This window comes from Protopterus annectens, chromosome 5.part0 (genome assembly GCF_019279795.1).
Source record: "Protopterus annectens isolate FY-2018-M chromosome 5.part0, PAN1.0, whole genome shotgun sequence".
In the NCBI taxonomy this organism is placed as follows: domain Eukaryota; kingdom Metazoa; phylum Chordata; order Ceratodontiformes; family Protopteridae; genus Protopterus; species Protopterus annectens.
Window position 1 is genome coordinate 647,048,201 of NC_056735.1, and position 16,692 is coordinate 647,064,892.

Genomic DNA, 16,692 nt, shown 5'->3' on the forward strand with positions numbered 1-16,692 from the left:
TGTAGGTTAGGGTAGGCAGGTGAAAGTATGAGTGTGTAAGTGCTGGATGTGTTGCTGTTTATATATGTGTGTGTGTGTGTGTGTGTGTGTGTGTGTGTGTGTGTGTGTGTGTGTGTGTGTGTGTGTGTGTGTGTGTGCAAGGGACTGTAGAATGTCTGGGTGTGAGTTTGCAGTGTTTTCCTGTTTGTGTGATCTCGGAGTTACTATATATAAGTAGGTGGGTTGCCCCCCACATACAGGGTGCAGGGGGGCGTGGCCCCTGCTTATATGTAGTGTAGGTGTGTTGATTTGTGTTGTTGTGTTTGTGTATTTTTTTTGTTTGATTTGTTATAGTGTGGGTAGGATAGTGTATGTGTTGTGTGTTGTATGGTGTGTTTATGTTCGCGGTTTTGTACTGCACGGTTTTGCAGTTTTGGGATTTTGAACATTCGGCTTTATGGTTTCGAAATACTGAAATTTGAGATTTCAGTATTTTGAGATTATAAAGGGGAATCATATATATATATATCTATATATATATATATATATATATATATATATATATATATATATGCTAACTCCATGGTAACACAGTGAATCAGTGCTGGAGAGCAAACGCAGACTTCTATAGATCTTGGGGTACAACATGATGCAGTGATGCAGACCATAGCAATCCACTCAGGCTCAGCTAGACTTGCTTCCCTTATAACATCTATGATAGGGAATGAGACTATTGCACACTTTCTATATACTTCTACACTTTTCTATGAAATGAGTTATAGAGAAATGAGTTGCAATGGAATATGTTCGACAATTTGAGTTTCAATGAAATGAAGATTCAGTGACATGACAGAGACCTGTTATTTTATAGTTTATTTTTTGAGTGAAAGCTGACAAATTAGACCACATAATCTATTGAATGTAAATTATTCTCTATAGCTAAATGATTATTTTGAACACCTGAAGAATTGCAATTCAATGTGAAGGAAAGTTCTCCTTTTGTTACATATTTTTTAGTTTGTGGATAATGCTGTCCTCCATGATCTTCAGTGTATATTGGGGTCATTCACTGCTATGTGTGTAACAGATGCCATGACAATGAACACCTACAAATCAAAAGCCGTGGTTCTTTCACAGTAAAGCCAACTGCTTTCTACAGGTTTGGGAAGGGAGCAGCTACCTGATGTGGAAGAGTTTCAAATATAATTGAAGTTAGTGTGTGATATCAGTCTGACTAGTGGAAGGGTGCACTGGCAGGAGTACAGTGGGTGTAACAATAGGCTGTGTTGTTGAATTAAGATGAAGCTCTCAGCTTACAGGCATTCTGTGTCTCCATACAGAGCTTTAGGTAGTGACCAAAATGTGGACACAAGACAGAAATGAGAAGCCTTTGAAGGTAGCTAGCCTTATTCTCTGTAACAAAAAAAAAATGCAATTTAAGAGGACATTGGAGAAGAATCAGTAGTCAACTGCTTTGAGAGGAGTCGGCTGAAATGGATTTGAGCCTTTGTAGATGCTACCTTGATACTTCCCATAGGAGGTCTACTTGGCACATCCATCTTTCTGGAGATCTTGTTGCAGACATTTGACACATTAGGTAGATTTTTTTCTTTGCGAAGACATACAGATTCCTGTAGTCCTATAGAATGAGCAGGAGTTGTTAGACAGGCATGGTCTACTCTGTAAAGCTTGCAACCACTTTGACCCTTTTAAGAATTAGCAATGTGGAAAAAAATGTACATAGGTATAGAAATTCTCCTGTGCTGCAGACTATGTATTAATTACTGATTTTTTTTAGAAAATTTCTCATGTCTTAAATTTTGTAGTTTACAGCTGCTTATGATCAGGGGCCTTTCTATATTACAGATATATGAAGTCTTAAATAGGGCACATCCTTTTGCCAGTGGAAGACTGCATGTGATTTGCTGACTAATTCTGACCTCTGAGTGCTTTAATATCTTTTCCTTCAAGTGTCCTACTCTGTAAAATGTAAAGTACACTACAATCCCTTTATTTATTCCAGTTTTTGTTGAAGGATAGCATTTTACTCCTGGCTTTAGACATCTTAAACCACCTGAAACTTGTATGTAGCTGCACTATCCTATATTAATGATTTTTTATAATTTATATTATAACTGTAATGTGTTTTGAGTTTAGAAGAGCACAATTCATTCTCATCCAGTCATTCAAATCTCGTTTTTAAGCATGATGCTAGCCAGCGATGCTAATTTTTTATTCAAATTCTTTATCTCTTAGTACTTAATAATTTGTTTTTTTGTTAAAATGTTTAGGTCTGATGAAGAGATGTTAAATTTTTTGAAACTAATGAATACTATATGGAACGTCTGTGGTGAAGATGTAATCACAGCATTTGATCTTTCATGCTTTTCTAAAGTTTGTGATCTTGGAGGTAAGTTTTCTGATATTAATGAGACTCTGCAGTGATCTAGAAAAAATAATGACCATCAGGGTGAGTGCTATAGGTAATTAAAGAACAGTCCGGGGATGTTGTGAGTTTGCATGCAGCAGCTGGAGAGCCTTCCCACTGCTGAAAGGTCCAATATTTACCTGTAATGCCAACCCTGAAGGGCATTATTCAATTAAAAGATAGGCTACCAGTGAATATATTTTTGCTATATTTATGTGGATTTTAATATTATTATAATAAATATTATGTATAGGAGATTGATGCACAATATTTCTTTCTCTTCAGTCATTTTAATACAGGTTGTATCACAGCAGACACAGAATTATGAACGTTTTTGTTGCATGTGCAGTACCATCTCCCCCATTGCCTGTTTCTTACAAGCTTACAAACACACTCACACACAGATACAGAAAGGATCTCACACAAAAACACATACACACACACACACACACACACACACACACACACACACACACACACACACACACACACACACACACACACACGTATTTTATTGCATGAGAATTCAAAGTAGATAATATGCAAAACACATACTTTAGAAACATGCAGGCTTTTTATTGCTAAATGAGGAAAATGCAGTAAGAAAAAATGCAACCTGTTAAATGAATTCAAATGATTCTCTCATTTTAATGTAGCAGTTGTCACTGACACTGATTTTACAAATAAAGCAAACCATGCTAAAATTAAACTTTATTTTCCCTGTTGGGACACTGAGTTCATGTCATGAGCATCTTGTGTTTCACTAGTGTCTCTGTACATTAATTCAGATCTTTGGAATTCTGTGGCATTTATTATTTATTTATTTATTTGCATTTGTTTTCCAGGATAGTTCATTGGGCCTAGGAGTGCCCATTTTCAGTAGAGGCCCGGAGAGAAAGGCTCCACATATTACATATACATTGATGAGATAAAGTTACATAACAACTGTTAACAGATTCAAGTTACTAGAAAGCAACATTATACAAAATACAAAAATAACAATGATTTACATCTAGGTACAATATATACATGTCGATATACAATTAGATTTATGCTTTCTTTTCTTTAAATTTCATTTTGTAGCTGAGGATGCATAAAACTGAGAGGGAGAAGAGTTAAACTAAGTGTAGATAGATATTTCAAAGTGTTAAAGTTGTTAGAAGAGTTTTCAAGTTCATGTAATGCTGGAAGAATTATTTGGGTATCTACAGAGTCATAGTTTGGAGATGTATTCTTGCAGAGACTTCTTGAAAATGGTGTGGTTAGAAGTCGTTCTAATTGTGGTGGGTAAGGAATTCCACACCTTGGCTATAGCAATGGAGTAAAGAGCTCAGCCAGAAGTACCTTTACTAAGTAAGAAGTACTTTGTTTAAATACCTTGTCTTACCTATAGTAAACCTATAGTCTTACCTATAGTAAACAATGTCACCAGGAAGTAATTACCATTTAAGAGGGAAGTAGCCATGACCTCAATTTGTTCATAGGTTCATAGGTTCATACTAGGCTATCTGCCCTAGGGCATTTATAAGCCTAGCCAGAGTGTGTTTGTCTTTTGCCACCCATTTTAAATTAATTTTGCTATGCCCTTTTTCGAGGTTAATATACTGTGCCTCTGTCTAACAGTGACACAGAAGTGATACCAAGGGTAAACCTACGATCTCCCATCCACTCATCAAGATTCCTCTTGAAGAGAGTCAATGAGGGACTCTGCCTAACCTGGACTGGGATTTTATTCCAGAGTGAAGGGAGCCTCTGGTTTATGAATCTGTCCCTCCAGCATGTCCTATTTATTTCAGTGCTGAGGTTCAAGTCTCTTGAGCACGTAGCTCAATGGGATTTGGATTTTCTGAGGTGCAGCATGTCCATTAATTCCAGGTTGGACATGGCTTTATACGTCAGGCACAGATCACCTCTGAGCAGGCGGTATGCCACTGAGTAGAGCTGGAGTTTCTTTAACCGGGCAGCATATGGCATCTGTTTGAGCCCTTTGATCCTCTTGGTGAGATACTTTTGGGGTCTTTCCAGTTGCTGCAGGTGTCTGGTAAGGTACATCCCAAAAGGGGCATTGTACTCAATTATGGGCCTGATGAGGGATGAGTAAAGAGGCATGATGACCTCCCCTGATCTAGATGTGAATCTCTTCATGATTAGGTGGGCTATATAAAATGTTTTTCTAACCACTTTGGCCACGTGGTTGTCAAATGAGAGATTGCTATCAACTTGGGTTCCCAGGTCCCTAATTACTTCTTCTGTACTCAATGGATTACCACCTATATGGTAATTTGTGGGCACTTTGTTTTTGACAAAGGGGATGACTATACACATTTTGGCGTTTAGCTTGAGGCCATGGCTCTGACACCAGTTGTCTGTTTCTTTGAGGCCCTTTTGGAGGATGCTTGCATCGGCTGGAGAGTTGATTATGGTGCCCAGTTTGCAGTCATCTGCGAACTTGGTCAGCCACAGTCCTTCCGTGTTGGCCTGTACCTCCAAGAAATATATACCGAACAAGAGAGGTCCTAGGACTGAGCCTTGTGGGACGCCACTTGTAACTGGCTTGGAGTCTGACATGGCTCCAGCAATTCTAACCATGTGGGTTCTGTCCTTGAGCCAGTTTGCAACCCATCTAGTGACATAGGGGTTTATATTTAAGCTGGTGAGCTTATCTATAATGCCCGAGTGGGGTATTGTATTGAAGGCTTTTGCGAGGTCCAGGTAGGCTGTGTGGATCACCTTTCCCTCGTCAATGGCCTTGGTGACTGTTTTAATGAAATCAACCTGGTTTAAGAGGCAGGATCTGCCCTTAACAAAGTCGAACTGGGTAGGATCCAGTGTCTGTAGGTCCCCAATATCTTTATTTATGCGGTTCATGATGATCCTTTCCATAGCTTTGCAGACCAAGCTAGTCAGGCTTATGGGATGATAGTTTCCAGGATCCATTGAGGCACCAACTTTGTGGAGAGGGACCACTGTTGCTGTACGCCACACTTTGGGTACATATCCTGTAGTAAGTCATTTTATGTTTGGGTTTCGCTCTTCTTGGAGTTCATGTAGGACGCAGCCCGGGACACCGTCTGGTCCCTTTAATTCTGTGTTTTTTGCTTTGGAGAGGGCGGCTCTTACCTGAGCATCTGAGATGTCAGGGGTGCAGCACTCTGCTGGGATAGATATTTGCCCTTTTGGTGGGGGGAAGTTTGTGCTGAACCTGTCAGCTAGGATGTTGGCAATGTCTGTGGGTTCGATGTATTTTTTGTCATTTTGGACTAATTCTGAGCATATCTGGGAATTCCCACCCAGATTCCTAACATAACTAAAGAAAGCCTTGTGATTATCCTTAGTGTCTTGTGCAATTTTTCTCTCAAAGCTGGCCTTAGATGATTTTATGAGTGCCCGTAGTTTTTTGGTAATACTAATCAGAGATGCCTTCCCTTTTTGGGATTTTGCTCTATCATGTAGTAGCTTCCTCCTTCTATTGAATAGTTTGTTTATGGATGGTGTCCACCAGACAGGATGTCTGCCTTTGGAGGATTGGGTCTTGGTTTTATTTGGGATTGCATGATCCATGCATTCCTGAAAGTGTTCAGACTGTGTTTATAAAGGATTCTGCGATCTGAGCCGTATTTTCCACAGGCTCGGGGCTTTGAAGGATTCCACCTCAGTTTTGAGGAGTGTGAAATTTGCTTTAGAGAAGTTTTTCACATTTGTGTGTTGATAACTCATACCAAATGTAGACCTCAATGGAATTCTGTTAATATGGATTGCCTTCTGGATTTCAGTTTGATGACATATTGAATTACAGTGCAATTGCCCTTCTTAAATTTACAAGTACTGATCATTTGGTGTTTGCACATATTCCAAAAAAATATTGCAAAGTCTCTTATTTATTTTATTTATTTATTTTATTTTACATTTGTTAACCAGGAATGTCCAACTGGACACAAATCCTTTTTCAGCGGAGGCCCAGGAAGAAAGGCTCCAGTTACAGCACATGCTACTAATTCATTATAGGACAAGGATTAGCTTTATTTACATATCAATAAAGCATAAAAAAGTTAAGCTAAGATTATACAGTGAGCAGTATGTCATTAGAAATAAACAGACTGATACAAAATTATAGGGTGTACATAATTATCATACTTTTGGAAGTAGGAGAGGGGATATGGAAGAAAAGTGAACATAGAGAAGGGAGACTAACAATAAAAAGAGAAGTTGATTGAATAACAAAGAGGGAGGGCATTTGACAGGGGGCTAGCCTGAAAGATGGAGTAGGATTAGCCGTGGGTTTCACAGTGGCACACACAGTTGGTTTGTAGGTAGATTTCTTGAACTGAGATAAGGGTGTTTCTGTTATGTTAGTGGGCAGAGAGTTCCATTTTCTAGCAATATAGTTAGAATAGAGGGAGGCTCTTGCAGTTATTGGATGTAGTGACCTGAAGACGTGGTTTGTTGTTGGAGCGTAGAACCCTAGTACTGGTGTGAGTGTGTATTATGTTTAGTAGTGCAGAGGTTTTTTTTTGTGTAGTAGAGTATCTTATAGATTAGTATGAGCTGGTTATAGAGAAGGAGATGGGGGTGTTCAAGCCAGTACAGTTGTTCAAGGGCAGCTCAGTGGTGAGTTTTATAGGGGCTGTTGGTTGTGAAGCATGCAATTTTGTTAGATTAGGTGTCAAGTTTGGACAATTCTGATTTTCTGAGATTAGAAAGGATGAGAGAGGTGTATAGAAGTGTGGAGATGACACAAGTTTGTGCTAATTTAGCTTTGGTACTATTTGTGAGGAATGTTTTGTTTCTATATAGTTCCCCCAGTTTTTTGTGCACTTTCTTTGTGTTATGTGAGAAGTGAGTATCAAACTTCATGTTACAGTCACTTTCTACACGTAAGAGTTTGGTGTGTGTAACTGGTGAGATGGATGTATTGTTGTTAGAAAGGATAATAAATGAGGATGGAGGGGGAGAAGAATGATTAGTGGGACAAAAGATGAGAAGATTAGTTTTATTGGGATTAAGTATTAATTGAGAGCTGGTAAGCCATTTTTCCACAGAGAAGAAGCAGGCTTGTGTTTTGTCTTGCGGTTCTTAGAGGGAAGGAGATGAGCAGATTTGTGCTGAGTCATCTGCATATTGGATGACTGGGGCTTCTAGAGTAGAAGTATGAAGGTTATTAGTGAAGACAGAGAAGAGTAAAGGTCCAAGGATAGAGCCTTGAGGAACTCCAAGAGTGACTGGTAATAGAGGTGAGAGTTCTTGCCTCCATTGTGCTGCTTACTGCCTGCCTGACAAGTAGCTTTGGAACCAGGACATGGTAGTATTAGTAAGATTTAGTTTGGAAAGGGAGTTCATCATCTTGTTGTGGTTGACCATATCAGAAGCCTTGGAGAGGACAAGAAAGACAGCAGAGGCATAGTTACCATTGTTTCTGTGGTTATTAACTGTGTGCATGAAGGACATGAGTGCAGTTGTGGTGCTGTGATAGCGCATGAGACTGTGTTGAGTGTTTGTGAGAAGGTTATGAGTGTTCAGGTAATCTATAAGTTGTGTGTGTACACATCTTTCTAATATTTTGGACAGAGGTGTGAGTATTGCTATGGGCTGATAGCTTCTTAACTCTTTAGAGTTACCCCCTTTGTGTAGAAGTATGATGTATGAGATTTTCCAGATTCCAGGAACTATATTTTCAGATATTGAGCAGTTGATAAGAATGGATACAGGACAGGCAAGGGCATCTGCAGTCATTTTCAAGAATTCTGCTGGCATTTAGTTGGCAGCTATGGTGGTAGGTTTCAGTTTTTTCAGTAGTTTTTTGATGAAATCTGTAGAGATAGGTTGAAATGCTAAGCCTTTAATATCATCCTGATACATAGGTAGCTAGTTCAGGGCTGGACAGTTTTGTGCATTAGCAAGAGCAAGAACAGATTTGGTGAAGAATTTGTTAAAAGTTGAGGCAAAATTGAGGGAGTTGTCAGTTATAGTAGGCGAGGCGATTCCTGATTTTCCAGGATGGAGCATGTTATTGATAGCTGTCCAGAATTTTGGGGGGTTATTTTGGTATTTGGTTTGTATATTATGGTAGTAGTTTGTTTTATCTAATTTAACATATTTTTTTTATTTATTACAGAATTCAAGATATACTTGCTTGTCTGTATGTGAAGTGGTTTTGTGCCAGTGGGCCGAGGCTTTGTCTCTGGATTTCAGAAGAGACTTAGTCTCTTTACTCATCTAGGGGACATGGCTGGATTTTACCCTGATGGTTCTGGGAGGGGCTTGAGAGTATAGGATGTCTAAGAAGGTAGAGTTAAAGTATTGTACAGCTTCATTCAAGTTGAGATTTTTAAGGGGCGACCAGTTACAAGATTTTAGTGCATTAATAAAAGTGGTTTGGTTGAAGTTTTTCTTGTTTCTTATTGTCTGGTAAATAATGGACTTTTCTTGATAGCTGCAATGCCGTATTACAAAAGTTGGGAGATGGTCACTTAGGCTGTCAGGGAGGCATCCAGATTGGCTGATTAATCGTGGTCTGTTTGTCAGAATCCAGTCAAGTATTGACTGTCTTTTTGTGGATTTGTCAATTCTAGTGGGATTTTGGATGACTTGGGAGAAACCATAGAGGTTGATAAAGTTGGTGGGGGAGTCAGGGTTGCAGGTTAACCAATCAATGTTGAAGTCTCCCAAGATGATAGTTTCCTGTTGGAGGTTCTTGGATGCCCAGTGAAGTAGGGTCTCTTGTATGGGAGTGTTGCTCCCAGGAGGTATATATCAGCTGATTATAATGATACAATTCTTGGGGTTAAGTATTAGCCATTAAAATGTCTGTATTGAATACATTTTCCATAGCTATGTTTAAGTGTTATAAGTTAAGTTGGTTTTGAAATAGTAAAGCTACACCACCACCCTTCTTGGATGTACAATCCTTTCTTACAGTATTATAGCCTGGTGGTAGAAATTCATTATTGGAGGTACTGGGTTAAAGCCAAGTTTCAGTTAGTAATACTAGGTCATGAGAATATAGGGCAATATTTGCATGAAGGTAATGGACTTTATTACTAATACTCCTAACATTCATGTTTAACATGAGCAGGTCAGTGGGTTTTCTAGGGAGTTGGTATGATTTAAGAGATATATTTTTGTTAGTTATTAGGGTGCTATTATCAGCTGAGCCTAGATTAGGGTGAATGCCTCCAATTAGAGAGAGACTGTAAGCAATGCCTACTTTGGTTTTGATAAGTTAAGCTATGTGCATATTGTATTTGGTGGCTAGCTTATTGGAATGGGCAGATGGTAGAGTGAATTTAATCGGATAAGGATGGATGTGTTCATGTAAGATGGATGGGGAGATTGTGAAGTGGTGATATAGAGGTGTAAGTAGTAGAGGAGGCCTTATGAGGTAGAACATTGCGGTGTAGGTTTTGATAACTGGTAATGTGAGTAAGTAGTTTGAAAGTTGTTAGTAGGATTAATGATGTGCAAATATTTGTGTGAAGCATGGCTTGATGGTAATGGTGTAAATGTAGGCTTAGCTATGTGTGCTGTTTATTAGGAGTGAGTATGAGACATATTGGGAGCTGTGTGTATTGACTGGAGGAAGGTGGGGTATGGGAGTGGCCTCTAGAGTGGTGATGTGACTGCTGACTATTGTGATTGTGAGGAGGAGTGAGGGAGTGGACTCAGTGTAGTGATGTTGTGAGTGTTGAGTAATGTGATTGGGAGGAGGTGGGGTGTTGGAGTGACTTGTAGAGTATAAATCTAAGGAAAGTGGGGGTGGGTGGGAATGGGGGTAGGTTACTGGAGTGGAGTGATCCCGAGCATAGCCAGAGCTAATGGAGCAGGTTGACCTAGGTCACTGAAGAGTGGAAAAGAGTGAAGGAGCAGAAAATAATCAGTCATTTGGTTGTACAAAATGTGCCAAAGTATATCCATCATAAACACATTAATGACTGTTAGACCACCCACCATCACTACCACTTTGTAAAAAAGCTATTATTACCCAACTTCTAATGCATAGCAATGTTAGAGAAAAAGCATTTAATTAATTTTTCTCTTTGATATATTAAGTACCTACTGAATATCAAGGGACCATAACTTTGATCCCCAGACCAGCAGAACTGAAAGTGCACATGTGAGAAAATGTGCACATGTTGTAGATTTACCAATCTGTCTGCTTCATAAATTTGGGAAGTGTGAGTTAACTGGAGTACCTGGAGAAAACCCAATGCCAGCACAGGAAGGGCACACGGTTTCTACACAAAAAGCATCCCAACTGAGAGAACTAGAGGTGAAAGTACTACTCATTAAACCACTGGGCTGCCCCATGATGGAATTACCCCCCTTTCAAAATAATTTAAAGGTGTAACAGTGAGTTTCAGAATTCATTTTTTTTTTTGCTTGAGTCATATTTTTATTTTTGAAGTATCAGGACTCTCAAGAAGGATTATATTTCTCATAAGGATATGCTATGTACTATACTGGGTGCCGAGCACCTTTATATCCATGGCGATTATTAAAACAGTATTTCAGTGCCCTGTTAGTAAAATCTTTTGTCTTCATATCCTCTAAGCCAGAACAATTCCTGTTCCTATTCCACCATCAGTCACTGCTGCTTTAATCTATGCCTTCACTAATTACCAAAACAAATTCCAGTGTTAATTGAGCACACTCCTTTCAGCCAGAAAATCTGTTCCACCACTTTTATAAAATCCTCAGTTATGGCCACTTTTTGCTTAGGGACTAATAGCTGAGGATCAAGCAGCTGTCAACTGATCCACTAAGGAACAGTTTCTATTTCTAATTTGTAGGAGCATGCAGCTACTCTGTGGTTGTCACAGAAAAAATGCAGGTGTTACCCCTGCGGTCTGTGTCTGCATTCATCTTCCTATTCATATTAAAAGTTAATGAAGGAGACAAACAATACATATAAATGCTTTAGGTTGTAATTTTCCTTGTAGCAAAACTATACATTGCAAACATTAAATTTCTTCTTGTAAGTATTATCATGCCTAACTTTCATATGCCAGTAAACACAATTTTGAATATTGTACCATAACACTGAAGACAAAGAGAGATATATGCATAACAGGAATAGTAGCCCTGTTTCACGGAATTTTATTTTATCAGCTGTGGGGGGATGTATGCATATAGTTCAACAAATAAGCCCCATTTCAAGATGATCATGCATTATGAAAAATGTTGAAAAATAGCCAGCTTACTTTCATTAGGTTGTTACCATAGTAACAGAGCTACATGTTGAAAGTTTTCTGCTGAGAGTAGGTCACAAATACTGTTGGCTGTAGACTGCCTTTAGCATTTTTTATAGAACTATTACATCATCAGGAATGTACTATTGTCTGATCTCATCAATGATGTAAACAGTGAAATATGAGCTAAACTCATAACAGATTATGCCATTTATGAGGACTTATATAAGAATCAGTTTTCTTTTGTACTACATTGTTTCTATACCATTTCTATATCATTTGATTACTAGCAATTGTTCCATCCTTGTCACTTCATATCCTGCCTTCCTATTCATTGTCCTTTATACCTAGCAATTAATTTGTAATAAATTTCAAAATGCTAGCATGGATTGCCTTTACCCAGCTATCAATAAATGTCTATAATACATTGTAAAGAAACAGAACTGCTACAAAGACAGAAAACACACAGACACATATTTTGTATCCATTCTTCTGTGCTTGTTGACTCTTATTGTTGGATTCTATATCTATAACTATATATCTTTATAGTTATCTATGTGTGTGTGTGTGTATGTGTGTATATATATATATATATATATATATATATATATATATATCTATGTATATATATATATATATATATATATATATATATATATATATATATATATATATATATATACATATATTTCTATAATTTAATTTTTATATATATACATATATATAGGTTTACTATTAAAATTTCGAACGGCGCTCCGTCGACTGTGCTATAGTTGGCAATGGAAGTTCGAAAACGTTGAATATCGAAGTCAAAAATTCAATCTAGGAATGGTTTTAACATGGGTCAAGGTAGGTGTTCAGTATTATTCTGAACTACAAACATCTCCCCTACCTTGACCCATGTTAAAACCCATTCCTAGATTGTTTTTTTGAGTTCGCAATTATCATTTTCGAACTTCCGTGTTCGACTATAGTACAGTCGACGGAGTGCCGTTTGAAATTTTAATAGTAAACCTATATATATATATATATATATATATATATATATATATATATATATATATATAGAGAGAGAGAGATACATACACATACATATGTGTGTGTTTTCTGTGTCTGTCTGTGTGTGTGTGTGTGTGTCTATATATATATATATATATATATATATATATATATATATATATGTATATAAATATATATATATATATATATATATATATATATATATATATATATATATATATATATATATATATATATATATATATATATATATATATATATATATATATATATATATATATATATATATATATATATATATATATATATATATATATATATATATATATATATATATATATATATATATATAAACATGAACACTCAGGATACATGCAGTGAACAGCCAAAAATGTCAATTTAATAGTTGTTGAACACTTACAAATTCATTAATGGCTACACTAAGTGCGCATGATCTGTATTCAAGATCATCCCTACCACATTTTTGTGCTTTCTAGTCACTCAGAAAGGTTATACTAAGTGTACATGTAGTCTGCACTCTGTGGTATCCTTTATATGCCCCCCTCAATATTTCAGGCTGCAAGAAAATCAACATGAAAACTAAAATTAGGAGGAAGAAAGTGTGAGTTATGTTTGTGTTGTTTGTTCACTCAAAATGGTATACAGTTAGTGTAGGCATTAATGAATCTTCAGAATAAATACAAACAATGTATTTATTTATTTAATTGTTCATTCATTCCTGTATTTAATTTTGCATCTGTTAGCCAGGATTGTCCACTATACATACATTTGCCCCTTTATGGTATAGTCTAGGAGAAAAAAGCTCCATTAAATAGAAGGCAAAATTACAATTAAAGTTTTTTTTTTCTTTGACATAAACACAAGGGACAATTGTGTACTGTTTCAGGAATACTTATTTATTTATTTTGTCCTTTGTTAAACGGGTTAGTCCAACTGAGTCATATGGCCCATTTTCAGTGGAGACTCGAGGGGAAAACTCCAGCATACAACATTAAATGAGTTACTTAATAGAAAATATATAATCAAAGAATACAAAAGTTAACAATGCAATGTACAGTAGAATAAAGAATGAAAAATAGTGAAATAACAAAGTACATAAAATATATATCTAGTGAAGAAGAACATGGCTGAAAGTTAAAATACAAAAACATGGGAAAATAATGAAAATAAAGGTTACAACTCATAGAAAAGCGTTTCCAGGCAGCTCAGCAGAATGATTAGCGTGGCAATATGGTTGGCCAAATTTCTTTTATTCCACAAACAGAAAATAAAGTTAAGTTCCAAGCAGATTCAAGTAAAATTGAATTCCAGACAGGTTCAAAGACAAATATAGTTACAACTCATAGACATAAAATGTATAATGTGAGGAAGCAGATACAGTATAAGCATATCCTTTACATGGTAGCATAATAATAATATAGAATTTTCTACAGACTGAATGGTAGAATTGAGAGAGTATGATCAACATATTCTGAAAAGTAGAAGAGAGACGTAAGTAAATTGGAGTGGTAATCGGAATTAAGGAGGATTATGGCAAGGACAAGATCCTTCAGAAAGTAGTTTCTGACTTCAGTTCTGAAGCAGATGGTACTATTAATGCTACAGATGTTAGGGAGAAGCTTATTCCATGCTTCGGGCACTGAATTTTTGTAGAGGAGTTCGCCAATATTTTTGTTTGTTTTTTAGATATCTAGAAGGTTCTGGTCAGAGCTAAGAAGTGAACAAGTTGGAGTGTAAGGGGATACTATGGAAGAAAGAGGGACAGGCTAAATATTTATTCAGTAGGGGGTGTGTGTGAGCTACAGCTGAGAAAGAAGCAGGAGCTGGGGGAATTCAAGCCATTGAAGGTGTTTCAGGGCAAGGCAGTGATGTGATCTATGGTTGATTAAGGCAAAACTTCTATATTGTTATAGTTTTTTCGTGACTGGTTAGTAGGGATGACTGGAAATGGGTATGGTTAGGACAGGCTTAGAGAAGGCATGGAAGGACGAAGGCTTGAACTAGAGTGGGTTTTGAGTTGGGCGCTAAGAATTTTTTTCTTTCTGTAGAGAAGACCCTATTTCTTGTTAGTCTTTTTAATACCATGTTGTATATGGATGTTGAATTTTAGCTGGTCATTGATTATAGTACCGAGTAGCTTGGTGTGTGGATCTGCTTTGATAAGGGTGTTATTGAGAGAAGAACTGGTAAAGGTGTATTTATGGTGGGAGAGGGACTTGGGAAGGAATAGTAGGAGTTTAGTCTTTTTGTGGTTAAGTATAAGTCGGTGTTCTGTTAGCCAGGTGAGGAAATGTTTTGATTAATGGAAAGAAGGTTAGAGATGTTCCCTGAGAAAGAGACGAGAGTCGAGTCATCAGTGTATTGTATAAAGGAGGACTTGTTACAGAAGGAGTGTAGACTATTAGTGAAGATATTGAAAAGGAGAGGAGCAAGAACTGAGCCTCGAGTAATGCCAGTCCAGATAGGTAGTAAAGGGGAACAGGCGGATTCTCATCTAACAGACTGGAGCCCATTTGAGAGATAGCTCAAGAATCAGTGAATAGTAGAGGAGGAGAGGTTAAGATCAGTTAGTTTGACAAGTAGCTTGGAATGAGAGACAGTATTGAAACCTTTAGAAAGGTCAAGGAAGAGGCAAGCTATAAGAAGATTTTTGTCCCTGGCTTCAGCAACATTGTGAGTGAAGGATAGGAGGGCAGTAGAAGTACTATGATTAGGCCTGAAGCCATGTTGAGAAGGGGTCAGAAGGTTTCCATCTATTAGGTACTTATGAAGCTGGCTATGAATGCATTTCGCAAGGATTTTGGAAAGTGGACAGAGAATGGCAATGGGTTTGTAGTTAAATGGATCTGTGGAGTCGCCTCCTTTGTGTAATGGTATGGTGTAGAAAGATTTCCAAATATCGGGGGTAGTGGATTCTTGGATAGATCTGTTTACTAGGATTGAGAGAGGGTGGGCTATAGACTAGGTTGCAAGTTTAAGAAAGAGGGGAGGGTATTTGTCAGTAGAGGGAGAGCATGGTTTTAGTTTTAGTATAAGGGATTTTATTTAAGCAGTGGTGACAGGGTTAAGAGAGAAAGGGGTGCTCTTGCTTGTTATATGCGTGGTGTGAGAGAGGTTTTGACTTTGACAGGTTTGAGTTAGTTTTGCAATAGATTCAATTAAGTGGGTATTGAGTAAGATGGCAGTTTCTTGAGGAGTATTGTTAGGATAGGGGTTGGGGGGTGATAGGTTTATCAGGGTGCAAGATTTTATTGATAGAGTGACATAATTTTTGGGGTTAGAATTATGGGTGAATTGGGCTTTATAATATACTTTTTTCTTGTCTTTATTGATTTTTTTGAAAGGTTTTGAAATTCTTTATATTTTTGGAAAAGAGTTGTGAATTTAGTTTTTAGCTATTGTTTCCAAAACTTGTCCCTTTTGTTCATGACAGTGAGGATGTCTTTAGAGAGCCAAGGAAATTAAGTTGTTTTGACTCTAACTTTTCTAATTGGGTCTATATTGTCAAGGATATCCAAGAAAGTGTGACTGAAATGTAGAACTGCATCACTGAGGAGAAAGTACTTTAGGTGGGAACAGTTAATAGAAGCTAGCCTATTATTAAAGGTTTCAGCATTAAAGGAAGAAAGGTTGTGACATTCTCTACAGCAGTGGGACTTAGGTATGTGAATGAAGTGTATTAGGATTCACGCAGGGTGGTGGTCACTTAGGGAGTCAGGTAGTGTGCTGGAATTATGATAGAGGGTAGGATCAGAGGTAAGAATCTAGTCTAAGGTGAAGGAGTTATTATTGTTGCTATTGAAATTAGAAGGAGTTGTGATAAGCTGATGGAAGCCATGGAAGTTAATATGTGGGGTAGAAGAGGTAGTAGATAGTTGTTGACAGTCAATATTAATGTCCCCATGTAAAATGGTCTCATAGGGGTATGCACTGAGATCCAGGATAGGACACATTCGAGGATGGGAATGTTACCAGGATATATATATATATATATATATATATATATATATATATATATATATATATATATATATATATATATATATATAAAATAGCAAA

General features: G+C 37.2%; 1 protein-coding gene across 1 annotated transcript in view; it reads left to right on the forward strand.

Moving 5' to 3' along the window:
• Positions 1-16,692, forward strand: part of LOC122802726 (acetylserotonin O-methyltransferase-like) — a 196,268-nt gene that overhangs the window by 117,133 nt on the left and 62,443 nt on the right. The window contains exon 5 of the mRNA XM_044072488.1: positions 2,271-2,389. Within this exon, the coding sequence (XP_043928423.1) occupies positions 2,271-2,389 (119 nt within the window). The remainder of the gene's footprint in view (positions 1-2,270; positions 2,390-16,692) is intronic.